The sequence below is a fragment of the Oculina patagonica genome, chromosome 5 (assembly GCF_052425735.1).
Source record: "Oculina patagonica isolate OP01 chromosome 5, crgOcupat, whole genome shotgun sequence".
Lineage (NCBI taxonomy): Eukaryota > Metazoa > Cnidaria > Anthozoa > Scleractinia > Oculinidae > Oculina > Oculina patagonica.
Window position 1 is genome coordinate 15370594 of NC_135762.1, and position 19436 is coordinate 15390029.

Sequence of the window (19436 nt, forward strand, 5' to 3'; positions counted from 1 at the left end):
GAAAACAAATCTCGAAGTTCCGCTGAATTCCACTGAATCGCTTAAGACGAATTTACAAAATGGCTACACGTGAGATTTTGCCTATACCTTGTGAACTTTGAAATTCATTTTCTCAGACTCTGATAAGAAATTATTGTTGGTGCTATCACGGATAATTACTTACATCTTTACCTTTTATTAAGGGTAGGAAATAACGCAATAGGATTTAAATTATTCTGGTTTTTATTTCCCGAGCCTTTAGGCGAGGGAAATTATAAGAATTTTGACAAAATGCAAGTGAAATTTATATATGATAAATGCAAATGCGGCCTTACACTACTGAAGACCTGAAAAAAAATTTTCAGGCTCTGAGCGGGAGTCGAACCCACGACCTTTGCGTTGCCAGTGCAATGCTCTACCACTGAGCTATCAAAGCCACATGAGAGCGGTCGTATATGGGTAATCCCTTTATGGTGGACATGATACTCGGCCCAAGTATATGTGAAATAAATGAATGTGTGTCCAGCAGTAGCAGTGAAATATATATATGATAAATGCAAATGCGGCCTTACACTACTGAAGACCTGAAAAAAAATTTTCAGGCTCTGAGCGGGAGTCGAACCCACGACCTTTGCGTTGCCAGTGCAATGCTCTACCACTGAGCTATCAAAGCCACATGAGAGCGGTCGTATATGGGTAATCCCTTTATGGTGGACATGATACTCGGCCCAAGTATATGTGAAATAAATGAATGTGTGTCCAGCAGTAGCAGTGAAATATATATATGATAAATGCAAATGCGGCCTTACACTACTGAAGACCTGAAAAAAAATTTTCAGGCTCTGAGCGGGAGTCGAACCCACGACCTTTGCGTTGCCAGTGCAATGCTCTACCACTGAGCTATCAAAGCCACATGAGAGCGGTCGTATATGGGTAATCCCTTTATGGTGGACATGATACTCGGCCCAAGTATATGTGAAATAAATGAATGTGTGTCCAGCAGTAGCAGTGAAATATATATATGATAAATGCAAATGCGGCCTTACACTACTGAAGACCTGAAAAAAAATTTTCAGGCTCTGAGCGGGAGTCGAACCCACGACCTTTGCGTTGCCAGTGCAATGCTCTACCACTGAGCTATCAAAGCCACATGAGAGCGGTCGTATATGGGTAATCCCTTTATGGTGGACATGATACTCGGCCCAAGTATATGTGAAATAAATGAATGTGTGTCCAGCAGTAGCAGTGAAATATATATATGATAAATGCAAATGCGGCCTTACACTACTGAAGACCTGAAAAAAAATTTTCAGGCTCTGAGCGGGAGTCGAACCCACGACCTTTGCGTTGCCAGTGCAATGCTCTACCACTGAGCTATCAAAGCCACATGAGAGCGGTCGTATATGGGTAATCCCTTTATGGTGGACATGATACTCGGCCCAAGTATATGTGAAATAAATGAATGTGTGTCCAGCAGTAGCAGTGAAATATATATATGATAAATGCAAATGCGGCCTTACACTACTGAAGACCTGAAAAAAAATTTTCAGGCTCTGAGCGGGAGTCGAACCCACGACCTTTGCGTTGCCAGTGCAATGCTCTACCACTGAGCTATCAAAGCCACATGAGAGCGGTCGTATATGGGTAATCCCTTTATGGTGGACATGATACTCGGCCCAAGTATATGTGAAATAAATGAATGTGTGTCCAGCAGTAGCAGTGAAATATATATATGATAAATGCAAATGCGGCCTTACACTACTGAAGACCTGAAAAAAATTTTCAGGCTCTGAGCGGGAGTCGAACCCACGACCTTTGCGTTGCCAGTGCAATGCTCTACCACTGAGCTATCAAAGCCACATGAGAGCGGTCGTATATGGGTAATCCCTTTATGGTGGACATGATACTCGGCCCAAGTATATGTGAAATAAATGAATGTGTGTCCAGCAGTAGCAGTGAAATATATATATGATAAATGCAAATGCGGCCTTACACTACTGAAGACCTGAAAAAAAAATTTTTTTGTGGGTTCGTGGGTTCGACTCCCGCTCAGAGCCTGAAAATTTTTTTTCAGGTCTTCAGTAGTGTAAGGCCGCATTTGCATTTATCATATATATATTTCACTGCTACTGCTGGACACACATTCATTTATTTCACATATACTTGGGCCGAGTATCATGTCCACCATAAAGGGATTACCCATATACGACCGCTCTCATGTGGCTTTGATAGCTCAGTGGTAGAGCATTGCACTGGCAACGCAAAGGTCGTGGGTTCGACTCCCGCTCAGAGCCTGAAAATTTTTTTTCAGGTCTTCAGTAGTGTAAGGCCGCATTTGCATTTATCATATATATATTTCACTGCTACTGCTGGACACACATTCATTTATTTCACATATACTTGGGCCGAGTATCATGTCCACCATAAAGGGATTACCCATATACGACCGCTCTCATGTGGCTTTGATAGCTCAGTGGTAGAGCATTGCACTGGCAACGCAAAGGTCGTGGGTTCGACTCCCGCTCAGAGCCTGAAAATTTTTTTTTCAGGTCTTCAGTAGTGTAAGGCCGCATTTGCATTTATCATATATATATTTCACTGCTACTGCTGGACACACATTCATTTATTTCACATATACTTGGGCCGAGTATCATGTCCACCATAAAGGGATTACCCATATACGACCGCTCTCATGTGGCTTTGATAGCTCAGTGGTAGAGCATTGCACTGGCAACGCAAAGGTCGTGGGTTCGACTCCCGCTCAGAGCCTGAAAATTTTTTTTCAGGTCTTCAGTAGTGTAAGGCCGCATTTGCATTTATCATATATATATTTCACTGCTACTGCTGGACACACATTCATTTATTTCACATATACTTGGGCCGAGTATCATGTCCACCATAAAGGGATTACCCATATACGACCGCTCTCATGTGGCTTTGATAGCTCAGTGGTAGAGCATTGCACTGGCAACGCAAAGGTCGTGGGTTCGACTCCCGCTCAGAGCCTGAAAAAATTTTTTTTCAGGTCTTCAGTAGTGTAAGGCCGCATTTGCATTTATCATATATATATTTCACTGCTACTGCTGGACACACATTCATTTATTTCACATATACTTGGGCCGAGTATCATGTCCACCATAAAGGGATTACCCATATACGACCGCTCTCATGTGGCTTTGATAGCTCAGTGGTAGAGCATTGCACTGGCAACGCAAAGGTCGTGGGTTCGACTCCCGCTCAGAGCCTGAAAATTTTTTTTCAGGTCTTCAGTAGTGTAAGGCCGCATTTGCATTTATCATATATATATTTCACTGCTACTGCTGGACACACATTCATTTATTGCAAGTGAAATTATTTCCTAATTTCACGAGTATAAAGATAAAAATATTTTCTTCTTTATTGTAAATATTTTTATCTTTTATCTTTTTAATTTCTGTATGGCGGAAGAGCCCCCAAGGGGGAGCTATGCAATAAAGTATGTATGTATGTATGTATGTATGTATGATTTCATATTAATATCATAGGTGACAAATTACGCTTGGAATCTTACGTTTTGACTGGTATACTGCATCGCGAACTCCGAGCGTGAAAAGTTGAAAGCATACATTTTGCTTAAGTTCGCAAGTTTTTTAGTCTTTGAAGAAAACCTTTGTTCGATTCCTTTCTGCTGTTGACAAAAAGTTTCAAATATAGCTGGCTAAGATGAAATTCAAGCGAAAATATACAAAGTTTAAGCTTTAAAACATCTTTTATCCCGGACGCCATCTCGCCGCTAACTACGTTGCCATGGCAATTTTATAATTTCACATGTGAAATTATAAATTAACGTTAAAATTTCGCGCCAAAATTAAGGAGTAATTTGTTACCTATGATATTAGAAAAGAAATCAAGAGCACTTAGCGATATCTTGAACACTGCCGTAAACCGGGTTTAAACGTTTACAGAACTCGAAAACGGAAAACCGCAATATTACTCAAAACAATCTTTGTTTAAAAAGGAAATCACAACTTTCTGTCCACAGCAAAGAAATCGTCGTAAGAGTACTAAAATTAAGCTTAATTGTGCTGTTAACTTAACTGGCAGTTTGGCATTATGCTTGACCTGGGCGCTCCTTTTTAGCGCCCCGGTTCGTCGAAGACAAACTTAGTCCCATGGACTAAGCCGACTTCGTCCGCAAGAGATCTGGGAACGAAATTAAGACAAACTTACATTCACTTTGCCGCCTGAATTATTCTGACAATTGACAAAACTTTATTTAAACACGGTTGAAACATTCTTTTTGGAGTTTCTGTATTCTTCTGAGTTTCTGTAATTCCTCTTCATCTAGCTGAGAATAAGGAACGAGAATCTGCTTCCCATTTAAGTTTTTCCGACTTTTTTTCGTTATAAACTTCAAAAATAGTTTGCACTTGCATATGGAAACGCTTTGACTCAAATTAAACGGATCTTGAAGTGATGCCAACCAAGAAAACGGCGCAAAAATGGTTTTCAGTTCTGATTGATTGGCTTCGTCATCTTTTGTTTCTGATTGGTCTGCGGGAACGGGCTAAAAATTTAGCCTTCCCGCCCAATTCTCCATTTTAGCCCGCAACATACGCCATAATTCCTGTTAAAATTATGGTATAGACTTTTGACTATATAAATGATTTCCACAAATAACGTTAGTAATGAGATAGCCTCTCTGATTGCTATATGACAGATTGGTTTAAAAAAAGAAACTTCACTAACGTGCTGATGGAAGCTGAGGAGAAATTGGCTGATTCCCAGACTCTCCAGGTCGCTCGCGGCCATTTCAACTCTCCCCTCCCCGTCGGGCAACGCACTCTCGTTCCCAGAGCCGTTTGTCCCTCCTGGCCGGCTGAGCCTGTGCACAGGAAACAAGTGATTCTGGGGACACATGATTCAATTTGATTGACTAGCTTTGAAACTCCCGTTGTTGAAATCTAGCCAGTCAAAAGTTATGTTTTTTTGTTATATACAGCCGGTATCAGAGATGGGAATAATCGACATAGTGAGGTTGTCACTGGTGATTTTTGTTACTGGCTGTATTCTGCCATCGGGTGAGTATTCATTTGACCGTATGTGAATCTTTCAGCTAACGTAAGTTATTACATTTCGCTACAGCAGCATGCTACTTTACATAGAGAAGGCATCATTCTATCTTGAATTGAAAACAAAAGTTTAAAGAGATTGTAATATTTAGAATTCGATGAAACTTTTAATTAACCATATTGAAGGAAATATTGCCTTTCGAACACTGCACAATTACTGGGTGGCAAAGCGCTAATTTACCATACATTCTTTGGGTATTTTAAGTACAAGTCGTTTTCTCGCAAATTAACATGGGTTTAATGGAAATTAAATATCTCGTTCGCGTTTCAAGGAATCCAAAAACGCTTTCATTATCCCATTTATCTATGTTTAACGGTGTTTTGTAAATTTTTTGCGTGACTTTTGCAGATGGTGGGAGAAGATAGTTTTTTTTATCAAAGGATAAGTAAAACTTAGAGAAATAAGAAATATTGGAAATTGAATGTGATTTTAAAATTAGAAGTTTTTTGTTAAAAATAGGTAGATTCGTATTATGCGTCCCCTTAAGGAGAGGTTCGACCATATACAGCAAATTCGAGAAAGGTTATTGACAAAAGGCACTCAAGTGCAAGCATCAAGACTGAAAGGTAGCATGGGTATAAGTCGAGAGCTACTGCACGTGCTGAATACTAATAAAATAAAACGACATAACAAACGCGAATTTGTACGTTTTTTTCAGTCTTTAGACATATGAAAACAATGTACTTTTAGCCACGCTGAATTCAGGAAGATTTTTCAAAACTCAAAGACGTGCAATAGTTAAAGTAAAGCTACAGAAAAATACCTCTTGAAAGTAATAACAAATACTTCACTTGCAAAAATACAAACTTGTACAATTCCTCTAGACCAATACAATATGCATAATTCCACTGAATACCCAGGCCACCTATTGGACTTGTCGCGAGTACTTTTGGGCTTCTTTCCGATCACCTTTTTCGAAATAGCTATAAACCATATATAGCCACATTTGCTCTATGTCAGAGTGAACTGTTTCTTCAGTCTTCTCTACCGCGAGTGCTAGAGACAAATAAAAATAATATTCTCGTTTTTGGTTTCCCATGAACAGCATTTGCAAGTGGTGCAACATGTTATACCTGTACCGAAAGCCCGCTCCAGTCCCCAGAGCAGTGTAACATGTCTAATACTATCTTTTACCCCTGTTTAAGTTTCAGGTATGAAACCGTTATGATATGATAAATTATTACAAAATCTAACAACCACAACAGTTTACTTATTCGGAGGACGAGTTATGATAATTTTTCATCTGTCGTATAGCCGTACTGCAAGAAGATAAGTCGTAAAATGTAAAACTATATGTTTGTATTTACTGGGTCTGGAAGGGCATTTTTGGGATCCGGGATTTGACCAATGAGTGCTCCCCGGGAAGCGGGATTCGCCAAAATTTGGGCACGGGATGCGGGATTTTATGCTTGTCTGTCAGGAATTCGGAAAATCGTCACGACCCAAATAAACGTTCAAGTGGAGAAATCTAATCAACCAAGCCAGCGCTAAGTGGTGTCTCCCTTTAAACCAAACTATAGTGTGCCTTAAATCGCAAGGAGTAAAGGACTCTTAGAACACCCAAGGGTATGATTTCTAGAGTGTAAAAGGCAGGCAGTGGCGCAAAGACTTTTTTACTGAGAACACGAGATGCGATGCAATTTCTAATTCTTACATTATAAGCTTAGATAGCGTGAAAAATGGTGGGGATGCGGGATTATCGTTAAAAAAAGAGCGGGAATGCGGGACCAGCCCCCTCCCCTCCCCCATTCCAGACCCTGTTTTTAGTGTACAGTAGCACAACTAATGAACAAATGGGCAAATAAGATGGCGGCATGCATACATTTTAAGTTAAAAATGGTTCAACCAAGGCATTGTATGTTTTGCAGAGTATTTTTTAAGCATTTTAACTCCTTTTTGTTAGATGCGTAACAATAACAGCTGAATTGACAAATGGCACGTTGGTTGGCATCCGAGGTTGTTCCAGTGGTTACGGCATTTGTAACATTACCTCTTGCAACCAGAGAAATGAAAGCCTTTCTGGTCCGGTTTATTTCAAGCGCTGCGTGGCTGAATGCTGCTTTGACAGTATTTGCAATGGAGGCCTCTTCCCAATGCTGCCTGAACTGCCAAGTCCGTCACCAGTCCCTGCAATACCCAGCAGCTCCATTGCTGGCTCAGCTAAAGATCCAACTGTTGCCGGCATTAAGATGAAGGCATTCTTATATCTGCCAATCGTTCTACCCATTATAATCGAAATAATGAGTTAAGCATTAAGCTATTAACTTCAGAAAAGTAGTCAACTTGTACTTCTTAGATTGCACTAGTTGATCACGAGACTTTTCACGAGAAATGTAACCGCAGCAGCACAGAATTGAAAAATAAAAGCATTTGTTATGCGTGGCACCCTTTTGAAGACATTGCTATATCTAAGGGGAATAGCTTTTATACATACAAGTACAAATTAAAGCCTATTTAAACCACATTCTTTTCAGGCAGTTCCTGGGGAGAGGTGAAGGACTCCCTTAATTGGCCTAAACGGGGACGTACCGCTAAACAGGGTAGGGTTATCAGGGTTCTTCGCCATAAATTGGATATTATCTCGACACAGAAAAAAATGATACTTCACTTTAAAACGTAGGAGGAACGTAAGGAGTTCAGGCTGTGAGAAATGAAACGCAAGAAAATCACGAACAACTTGTTCCGATACTGAACACCAATGTGAACCCACAAATCTCGTCCCGTGTTTTTAACAATTGTTTAAAAAAATATGTCTCTTATTTTCGACTCCCACCAGCTTTATTTGTCAAACATTTGTTCCCCGATAGAAACGACCCTATAAAGGTAACGACTCCCCGAAATTTACAACTACCAGAGTCTGCGAATTCCGAATATAACAAGGTTCGTTACTTTGGGAGCTTTGCAGCAGCTAGATATATGCAGCACGACAAGGACAGGAAAAAACTTCCCAGCCTACTCTCCTTTGCTTTTTTTCACATGAAAATCGCGCTAGGAGGGAAACTTTTGCGGGGAAACAGAACTTCCCCATAACTCTAGAAAAACTACAGGTGACCTTCGGAAATCTTCGGAGCTCCTCGCGATCGGGTTATCTGCGAAAACTTCTTGAATACTTCGGATGATCTTCTAAAATCATCGGAATTCTTCGGATGATCTCCGGAAGTGTTCGGAAGCGGAGTGTAGAAAATCTATCATTGTCTTTCTCATTAAACTCGGCGATTAAGAAGCGAACAGTGAACACGTTGCCTCATTTTAGCGTAACAGCTCCTCTATACCAAGCTGTTTTCAATTCCTGGATGCCACATGAAGACTCATTAACAATTGACACTACTTGTTCTCGACTTTGTCATCGCCTTTCTCCATCTTATTAGCACGTTCTTCGACAAAAAGCTGCATCTGAGAAACATAAAATGGCGTCAGGTGTGAGGTGTACGTGCATAATAAAAACGCCTTCAAACATTATTGGAACAGAATGAACGACTTTAAACCGGAACTCCAGCCACCCTTTCACCACCACATTACAGTTATTTTCAATTGAACGTCATAAAACCAATAGCAAAGTGATCACTATGGCCAGTCAAAAAAGAACGCAGCGAGCCCAGTGAACCAATCAAAACTCGGAGCAAATAAACGTAGTCGGCATAAAGCGCAGGAAAACGCGAGTGAGCGTGCCACGATTGATTTTGGTTTCACTTCTGACTGGATGGAAAAGTGGCGCGAGTTTTTTTTAGCCAATCAGTAAGCATACTAATGCAAAACCAAAGCAAACGCGAATTACTTTCGACATTCAATTGAAAATTGCCCTATCACTGATGTGATAAGTAACAAGCGAGCGTGTTGCGGTCATGGTCGTAGCCAGTAAACGGCAAATAGCAAGCTTTTTTTTTACCTTAAGAATGCCAGCAGTGGCTGATTTAAGAGGTATCATGATGGGTTCCTTCAAAATATTTTCTTCATCGGCTTGAATCCAAGGAAACTCCTGTAACAACAACAAAACAGACACTAGCTTGACCAAAGACTTCGTACCTTGATAGAACATTTTATTTTGTATTAAAATACTGCACGACGGGGTTAAAAGGCGCCGAATAAATCGACCACCAAAAAACAAAGATTAATAGCTCTACAAACTTATCTACCACCCACATTACCAGCGCCCCCCCCCCCCCCAAAAAAAAAAAAAAAAAAACAAAAAGCACATGTTAACTACTTTTAAACTACCCCACTACCCCAAGACGATTTCGAAACATGCTTAGCATTCTCCCAACCTCCACTTGCCCTCGTCATCTTTGAGGCTTTAAACGCCACGAAAAACTAGCAACCTTTTTAAATCCCATAACACCAAATTGCTTGTTTTCTTTTTGTCTTAAATGTTGTTAATTCATGAAATGTCTTTAACAGTGTTTACAACACATTTCACAAATTTAGCACGGTTTTTTTGTTTTGTTTTTTGTTTTTTTTTTTACTCTCAACACACCTGAACTTTGCGGTCCTCCTGCAGTTTTAAGAACGATGATTCTTTAGTATAAACAAGAATGGAGAATGTACATCCTGTCAAAAATATAATTATTAAACAACGCAAAAGCTACAGTATCTTAACTGACGGCCTTTTCGTATCGCTCCAACTTAAACATACATTGTATACCACAATTACATTCCAAACATTATCACTCATAGACAGTTTGTCACATTTAACAATTGCAAGTATAACTCGTTTTAGTATAATTATACTAAAACAGTGGATAGCGCTTTTGTCTCGCGCTGATTGGCTTCTCAAACTCGGAATATCCTTTGCTATTCACCTCCGAGTAACACGCCCGAGAAAATTGTAATCTTTGAAGGGGAAAAACTAGTCAAAAATCATTCTTTCGGGCTATTTTTTCTCACTGTTTGAGTATATATTAAAACAACTATTCACTTCAGTGTCGGTGGCTAGTGGTGGATATTTACCTCGCCGCCTCCCGGCTCGGTAAAATTTTTAATATCCACCACTAGCCACAACTAAATAGTGCTTTTTGCGCGCGCTGATTGTTTCACTCGGGGTTGATAAGCAAAGTACTATTCATCTGCGAGCAGCTAAAGAGAGACAAACTGCCTGCGCGCGTCGCTTTGTTTACCGAAAGTGATGTTTTAGTCCGCTAGTTATTCAACTTGTGTGGTATATACTAAAACATTCGCTGAGCTGTTACTGGAGAGAATTTGCTCTTCATCCCACTCCTTGACATAAAGAACTATCAATTCAATTTAGATGTATTACATATATTAATTTGCAGTTTATTCATTTGGTTTTTAAACATTACACATTCAAAGTATAATTTAAGAATCACAGCACAAATAGGCTAACATATACCTGGAGGAATTGGTTCTAATAATGCATCACATGCATTAATCTTTAGTAAGAAACCTCTAAGAGCTTTCTCTGTGTGTAACAAAAAATTGTCTTCACTGAAAAAAACAAACAAACAAACTGTAACCATTAGTAATGAAATAATGCGGCTAAGAAAGAGCATTTTACACAAGTGGGGTTGACATATTGAAAGCCCTGCATGTAGGTAGCTACTCTCAAATAATAATTAATAAATCAACTTTGTTTTGTTTTATATGAGGGTTGCAAGTAACAGCCTTTCGACTGACAAACCTGTGGCCCTCGGATTCCCGATCGAATTGGAATTTAGAAGTGTTGGTTTTTGTAGAGGGAGGAAACCCGGGGAACCCGGAGAAAAACCCTCGGAGCAAGGACGAGAACCAACAACAAACTCAACCCACATATGACGCCGGGTCCGGGAATCGAACCCGGGCCACATTGGTGGGAAGCGAGCGCTCTCACCACTGCACCATCCCTGCTCCCCCAATAAAATGACATACATGTACATTATAGCTGCATTTGCAGCTATTAAAAAAGACGGCATGCCATGTTTACACACAGTTTGCTTTGTCCCTGAAAAATGCATTTTCACATCAACAACCTGTCTTTGAACACCAGTGCACCCTCTGACAATTATTTCATTGGATTCTAACAAAATTTATAGGTCTATTTGCACGACAGTCACTCTGAATAATTCAAAGCTGTATGTAAGTAATCTGTCATTTCTGACCTTCCTGTTGCAGATGATTCTTCCGGATTTCCAATCTCAAAAACAAATCTCTCAACAGGAATAAATTTCTGCAAAAGAAAAAAGGAAGACATGACACCTTAGTATTCACTTCCAAGAGTTACACAATTAATAATTATTCTTTTTCAGTACTGCAAAAAATGTTTAATATTCAACATCAAGACTATAAAATATCGTTGTGCTTGTTATTTGCCTCCTTGATAACATTGATACATACATAACAACATACATGAAACACTTGATATTGCAAGGAAAAATTTGATGTCAGTTGCTATTCAGAAATAAAGGGTTGATCATGCCCTACAAGGTGTGATGCACTACTATCCAGCCCCATGCATTCAATTAGTCTTGAGCCACAAGATCCAGAATTTAATTAAGAGCATGACCACTTTCTTTAGGCAGGGCATTCTATTCTCACAACACTTGCTTCTCTCAAAAGCAAACTCTTCCAAAGTGGCCCACACTACTGGCCCTACTAATAGTATTGACACTTCCCCTGGATGGGATGTCATTTCATTACAGATAATCCCCCCACCTTACCCCAACCATCCCCCCCTCCCCCCCCCCAAAAAAAAAAAGAAAAAAAAACTATTTTTAGTTTTCATAGCTATTTCTCAGAACCCATTTATGCATCAGTGTAGAGAAAGGCTTGTACATGTAAGTGTCTTGCCCAAAAAAATGTGAACACAATGACCCTGGCCATCTCTGATTGTTCAAACGAGACTGCTCATGATCAGTTGATGTGAAGTCAAATCCACATGTTAAGGCCATGTTAAGGCCATCACCAGGGAAGTCACTAAGCTCCGGCTGCCGGCTAATTTCACCGGCTGAAAGAGAACTTGTGATGAGCCAGCTAAGTGTTTTCCTAGCTAGATCCCTGCATCACCCAGACCATTATGCCATCACACCTTCCAAAAGAGGCTACACTGTTAATAAAATTGATGAGTTACCAAAAAACTCACTTTGTTTGAGATCACCAAGGCAACTCTTTGAACTTCACCCTATCAAAATAGGATAAAATTCAATATACTATATAGTTTAATAAGTTACTGCAAATACTACATTGTATGCAGGATTCCTTACAGGTCCCAATGTTCATTCCATAGTTGAAGTGCACTAGGCTGCACTACTACATGTATAAATAACTTTAAGTTAGTGACAAGCATGTACATGTACACAATCATAAAATAAAATTATAGTCTTAAAATTAAATAAGATTCATTTAGATGATAATAGTGCTAGTATTGTAAGGCACCTTCTCTAGTAAAGGTTTAGTTGTCTGAAGCACATCTAAGATATACTGGTTGAGATCTGGGTGACAACACATCTATAAAAACAAAAGAATCACCAGTATTTACTATTGAAGGAATTAAAAAATACCCAGTTTAGAAAATGAATGGTTTGAAACAGTATTATAATAGTGTCGCTACCTAAACCGGTCCACTGAAAAGAAAGTTGACCAATCAAAACATTAAGTGAAAACAATGGATGGCTATCTTCCCATTCTGTTACATGTACATATCTTGACCAGTTGGCACTTACCAGTAGTTACTAAAAAGCATTTTGATATACCACTTAAATGCCCAAAATTTATCAATTTATCATCAGGGAAACAGTTTTTATAAATCGTTTGAAGTTGTCCATCAGTAACATCTTGAAATGTGATTAGTAAATGAGTTGAGTGAGGCCTTAAGCTACTGTATTTTGTGTTACCGGTACTTTATTCCAAGCTTTCCCTGTTCCATGGCATCACCAGGGAATCACTAGGGCATCATCCCTGAAGATGCCATGGATCAGCGAAAGCTCGGAATAAAGTAATGCAAAATACAGTAGCTTTAGGCCACACTCAACTTATTCATGAAACATTATTTATATAACAGAATTTTATTGAAGTTTAGTGACTCATTTGATAAAGGTAAGGTAAAACCTGCATACAAGCCAAGTGGCTCATTAGGCCGGAAGTTATCCCGGTTTCTGTATCATTAAGGTGGCTGAATACAGTTTTTAAGTGGCTCAAAGGCGCGCGCTACGATTTTCTGCTTGACCTCATTATTGCTCGCGCGGGCTAAAATGGCGCTAGTAACTCTAAACAGAAACGAAAAAGAGTTCCATCTGTTTTACCGCGCTTTACCAAATTTGTATACAAAAGAAAACTTCAAAATACTTTCAGATAGGTCTTGAACCTGAGACGGAAAACAATGCGACAAAAAAGTTGGATAAACGACCGACAGAGAAGTTCTGATTCTGTCTTTCATTATCGCTCGCGACGCATGGCGTCATATTAGCGCGCGCTCGCACGCGCAATTTGATTTGCTTCGGAGGTCGTAAAAGCCACTGAAAGAAACTTTCACAATTAAATTTAAGGGGTGAACCACGTCCACAGCCAAAATTTTGAAAAAATCTGTAAGACAGATTTGAGCTATTTTAAAAATCGGCAAAATATCACATTTTCCTATTTTGCGAGAGGCAATTTCTTACTTCTGAAATTTTGAGGTAGGGTCATACAGGAAGATTTTGAGAAAAATGCCGTTTAAACTACTAGTGCCAGTCCCCTCTTAAGCACTCGGCCGTTCATTTAAGCTGTTTATTAGCATTTTTATTTTTCGAATATCGCATTAGATGGTTTTAGGATGTAACAAACAGTGATAAGAGATAGACAAAACTTTTCTGGAGATTTTACAAGAGAGTTAAAGGTTAGACTGATTTGCCCTCTCAAAACTGTGGGGTTTTTTTTTTTTTATTAAGCCACCTTAAGCCGCTAGGAGTATTTCTCCTCCCCCCCCCCCTGGATGGGATGCTAGTCCATTGCAGGGTTACCCCCCAGCAGTAAATTCGCCAGTACCCATTGATACACCTGAGTAGAGAGAGGCACTATGAGAGTAAAGTGTTTTGCCTAAGAACACAATGCAGTGCCCCAGCCAGGTCTCGAACCCTGACCGCTAGATCCAGAGTCTGGCGCCATCCACAAATGCCTGCAGTGGAGCATTTCAACAAAAAATTCTCAGCTAAATTCACATGCCCTTCCTATGCCTATCCTACCCCCTGCAGCTTAACACTGATAGGTGCAAAACATGTTGAGTACACCCCCTTTTCCCCTGCTACTCGGGCTGAAAATAACCTCATCATACTTTTGATTTCCAAACTCACAAAATGATTTTGTATTTTAATATTTTGTTATTCTACATATCCTGATGTAAATTTTAAGACAACAGTTACAATTTTAATCAGAACCATCAAAGTCCTGAAATTATCAGTTATGTGATCCCCAGGGGGGGTACTCCCATATATGGCCTTTATAGGTATGTGCCGCAGGATAGGGTATGGTTTTTGAGGTCCTCGGTCCTTTAATAGGGTATCATTTTTGCTCCTTTTGGCATTGTGTTCCTGTGTGATCCTTAGATAGGGTACCTTAATTCTATCAGCTCAAATAAACCCCTAGCTAAACAAAAAAAGGGATCTTAAAACTGTACTATCCGTTCAAGTATTAATTAAGCAATTTTATAAGGATTTGTGTTTTGCCGTGCGCGGTGAGCTGTTATTTGGGTCGTCACGTAACGCTTCTCCTACCCTTGAATAGGGTGTAGTTTTTCGGTTTTGGGCATTATTCGGGGTTTAAGAACCTTTGCGGCACACCCCTATCCGAAATTTATGGGAGTACCCCCCCCCCCCGGTATCCGGTCACGTCGCCACCAGGGAATCCCGCCACCAACCAACTTGCCACCAAAACTGGTGTATTCCTCGTTCTTTAATCCATGAGCCGAGGTGACTTCGCTTGGTGGCGAGTTGGTTGGTGGCGAGATTGCTTGGTGGCGAGGTGACCGGCATTCCCCTCCCCCCCCCCCCCCCTCCTCCCAAGGTGTGATTCTCGAGAGGTAACAAATGTCGCCAGTAGCTAACCTGCACAGGGACATTATACTTTTTTCTTCTCTCAAATACCACAGGAGGATACACTTCTCTCACATATAAAATAAGATGAAATGCTACTTCCAAGAATTCACAGAGAACGCCACCTGAAACTGTCAAGCAAATCGAAAACAAATAAGATTCTTTGTCTATTACGGAAACGACAAATGTACAAGCAAGACATTCACTGATTTCAATACATTACTGCTATTTTTTTACAGAAATTAAGTCATACTAACCAGCCAATAGGTCAACAGTCTGCTCGCCACCTTCCCCTCTTTGCATCTCCCTTAGAAAGCGGTAGATGTATCAAGAAACACCGCACAAATAGTAGTGCCTCGATTGTGCCGCCATGTTTATAATTGCTCTAAGAGACCTGGGTCGAGAGGTGAATCTTGTACCCAGATCGCTCGCGTCCATGATCAGTTCGCGGTCTGTTTATGCAATGTTTTCTGCTCTACAAAAACGGTTTGGATGCAGGGGACCACGCAACGAAGAAAAAACTGCTTGGCTTCTCTGCTGCCGGATCTCTTGTTCAAGAAATACTCGTACCAGACGTCACTCTAAGTGCTTATAAAACCAAATTGATTGCAAGGCTGGTACAACGGCAGGAGGGCAAGATTTATTGGCCAATATTTCAACTAGCAGAGCTAGTCTTCTTCAGGGCCAGTACTATAATATAAGGAAAATAACGGCTCTAAAATTTGAATTGGACGTTTTCCCATCTTACGGCCAGCGAGGTGGTAAAAAGAGCCGATGGTCAAGGGGCTACTAAAAGATAACATCATAAACAAAGAAACTCACCGCTACTTAACACCTCAAGACCCTAAAGCTGGCCGTTTCTATATTTTGCCTAAAATTCACAAACCTAGAAACCCTGGTCGTCCCATCGTCTCAGCAAATGGACACCCTACTGAAAAAATATCCGAATTTGTTAGTTATCATCTTAATCCTTTGGTACAGATGCTTCCTTCCTACATAAAGAACACCACTGATCTCCTCAACAAACTCAATGATATTGACACTCTTCCTTCCAGTACCATCCTTGTCACCCTCGACGTATCCTCTTTATACACGAACATCCCGACTAACGAAGGTATAAACGCAGTAGAAGAGTCCTAGATAACGAACGGACAAATCTATTCCTACTGAAAAACTCTTGATCTTATGCGTATCATTCTAACCATGAATAACTTTGTCTTCAACGGTGAACATTTCATTCAACACAGGCACAGCAAGGGCACAAGAATGGCACCTGCCTTCGCCAATCTTTTTATGGGGGACTTTGAGAGGAAAGCCCTTGAAGGTTATACAGACAAACCCTTACTCTGGTTCCGATACATGACGACATTTTGATGTTTTGGACACATGGAAAGAAGCTCGATGATTTCATTGCCTACCTTAACAGCATCCATCCCACTATAAAATTCACAAGCGAACGTTCAACCACCTCTATTCTTTCTAGACGTAAATATCCAACTGGAGAATGTAAAATAGAACTGACCCAGCAAGCCTACTGATAAGCACCAGTACTTGCTTTACTCCTCAAGTCACCCGTACCACACCAAAAAATCAATACCCTACAGCCTCGCTCTCCGCCTACGCCGTATTTCTCCAAAGACGAATCTTCGAGTGCCGACGAGCACAACCTACCTCAAAAAACGAGGATATAAAAACCGGTTCGTAAAAAGCCAAATATCAAGAGCTAAACTAATTCCCAGAGAAGACACTTTAAAAGAACACCTTCATGAAATCAAGGAACCTAGCCGAGTGCCATTTATCCTCACTTATAACCCAGCCTTACCTAACATCAACAAAATCTTGCGAAAGAAACAGCCCATTCTCCATTCCACAGAACGCTTACACGAAATCTACAAAGAACCACCTGTTGTAGCTTACCGGCGATCACCTAATCTTCGTGACCAAGTAGTTCGCGCGAAACTCAAGCAGCCAGTAAACGCCCCACTCAACCAACCTAGTCAACCTCATGGCACCTTCCGCTGCAACTCGAAACACGGATCTCTCACCTGCCCCCACATTGAAAATGGCAGAAGAACATACACTTTCAACAACACGGGAGAAGTGCGAGAAATCAAGCATCGCATAACTTGTAAATCTTCAAACTTAACTTATATGATAGAATGTAACAAATGTAAGAAACAATACATAGGGGAAACTAAACGTAGTATCCGTGAAAGATTCGCTGAACATAGACAAGCCACGAACAATCCTAGACACGCTAACGCTTCAGCAGCAGTACCTACGCATTTTAATCTACCTGATCACTCTATCCAAGACATGACACTCATTCCTTTGGAACTCCAACCGACAATAATGCATCCCGCAGAAAGGCTAGAGAGGCCTACCTGATACACAGAGGACAAACACTTGCACCTAATGGTATTAACCGTAGAAATGAACATTGACAATTTCATTATTTTTTTTTTTTCAATTTTATTATTATTATTATTATTATTATATATCTTGTCACCGTATATCTTTATATAGCCTGTATTAGTTAAACATTAACCCACACTGTATTATCCAAATTCAAATTTTAGAGCCGTTATTTTCCTTATATTATAGTACTGGCCCTGAAGAAGATAGCTCTGCTAGTTGAAATATTGGCCAATAAATCTTGCCCTCCTGCCGTTGTACCAGCCTTGCAATCAATTTGGTTTTCTGCTCTCTTTTGTGGTTGAGTTTGTTGTTGGTTCTCATCCTTGCTTCGAGGGTTTTCTTCCGGGATCTCCGGGTTTCCTCCCTCCACAATAAACACCAATCCTGAATTCCAATTCGATCGGGAATCCGAGGGCCACAGGTTTGTCAGTTGCAAGACCTTGCAAGACTGTTACGTGCAACCCTCGTTAAACAAAGTCGATTTATTTACTTGATTATGAGGCGTGTTAGGCCTCTAGCAAGTACTGCTAATGAAACCGAGCATTTTACAGTATACAACACAATGCGCAAAGACCAGTTTACAACACCGAGAACTCCATGCCCTACTCTTTACGATAAGTGTGTGGGTTCTTTTACGTCCCCTGCTGACCATAACACAGGCAGACCACCCTACGTGTTTGTGGTTAATAATTATTCACATAAGACTAACAAAAGAAATATGTCGAAATCTATGAGGTTATGAATAAAGCTCTGAAAATTACATTTCAAAATGAATCTCGTTCTAAATATTTTAATACGGTGTACTTAATGTTAATCGACTCGTGTGTGGTGTTTTTTCGCTTTCCTGTGCAGTATTAAGCGTTTTTGTCCTATGTAATTGTTACGTTCGGCCGAAGGCCGGTAAGAGGAGAAAAGGAGACTTCTCCCCTTTTCCCCTCTTACCGGTCTTCGACCGAACGTTACAATTACATAGGACAAAAACGCTTAATACTGCCCAGGAACGCGAAAAAAAAAACACCACGCACGAGTTAACAGTTAACATTTGATTCACCTTTATTGAAATATTTAGAACGACATTCATTAAGAAATGTAATTTTCAGAGCTTTATACATAACTCTCATAGATTTCAACATATTTCTTTTGTTAGTCTTATGTGAACAATTATTAACCACGAACACGTAGGGTGGTCTGCCTGTGACCATAACACTGAAGATGCAGGAGACATCATGAGGTCTTTGTGATTTTCGGAATAATCAAGGTCGAGGTAAGTATTATCAGCCGAAGCCGAAGGCTGAGGTTGATAACACTTACCGAGATCTTGATTATTCCGGATATCACAAAAACCGAATTTAATAATTGTTTTATTATACATTATACAGGACAAAACAATTACAACCGTTATACTAATTCCTACTTGTCGCCTTGCTTCTGATTGCTTTTCCCCTCAAGGTATTCGTGGAATAGTTCCTTCGCAATCTTTATCGGTCATTTTGTGTTTCCGAGAATTTATTGTCCAGCAATTTTTCAATTTAGGGCAATTTTTTGCTCGGTTGAAGAAGCGAATCGACAAACTACGAATTTCCTTCGCTGTCAGATGTCTCCCACATTGCTCTCTGAAATCATGCATTGCGCGCCCAACCTACAGATTAGTGAATCATCTGCTAGCAGATTATTATTCACTAATCTGTAGGTTGCGCTGATTCTCAGAATTAACTGTAGGCTCTTAGCCAATGAGAAGACAGATAGCGACTACAATGTATAATAATCGTCCTTATCCGAGACGACTAGTATATCTAACCATTTGCAGATGTCATTGCAAAGGCAGCATATTCTTCTCGGTCATTTTATTTATTATTTTGGACAGGAAACAAAAAACAATTTGGCAAAACTTGGAAACCAGAATTCTATCGTCTGTGGTCGTTTGTGTGCACCAGC

At 40.1% G+C, this 19436-nt stretch overlaps 2 protein-coding genes across 3 annotated transcripts in view; one reads left to right on the plus strand and one right to left on the minus strand.

Moving 5' to 3' along the window:
• Nucleotides 1-7476, plus strand: part of LOC144652955 (uncharacterized) — a 68066-nt gene extending 60590 nt beyond the window's left edge. Inside the window, exons 2-4 of the mRNA XM_078512853.1 lie at nucleotides 4959-5039; nucleotides 6137-6242; nucleotides 6995-7476. Coding sequence (XP_078368979.1) covers nucleotides 4973-5039; nucleotides 6137-6242; nucleotides 6995-7340 — 519 coding nt within the window. The 5' untranslated portion in view covers nucleotides 4959-4972 and the 3' untranslated portion in view covers nucleotides 7341-7476. The remainder of the gene's footprint in view (nucleotides 1-4958; nucleotides 5040-6136; nucleotides 6243-6994) is intronic.
• Nucleotides 7477-8068: 592 nt separating this feature from the next.
• Nucleotides 8069-15451, minus strand: LOC144652948 (mitotic spindle assembly checkpoint protein MAD2B-like). 2 transcript variants are annotated; one of them, XM_078512844.1, is made up of 9 exons: nucleotides 15341-15451; nucleotides 15096-15214; nucleotides 12454-12525; nucleotides 12161-12199; nucleotides 11181-11248; nucleotides 10436-10530; nucleotides 9563-9603; nucleotides 8978-9067; nucleotides 8069-8484 (listed from the first exon to the last, which is right to left on the minus strand). In XM_078512844.1, the coding sequence occupies exons 1-9, from the start codon at nucleotides 15384-15386 to the stop codon at nucleotides 8416-8418; spliced, it is 639 nt and encodes a 212-aa protein (XP_078368970.1). In that variant the 5' UTR covers nucleotides 15387-15451; the 3' UTR covers nucleotides 8069-8415. The 2 variants fall into 2 exon arrangements, with proteins under 2 accessions (XP_078368970.1, XP_078368969.1); XM_078512843.1 differs by having other exon boundaries at nucleotides 9563-9636.
• Nucleotides 15452-19436: the final 3985 nt, after the last annotated feature.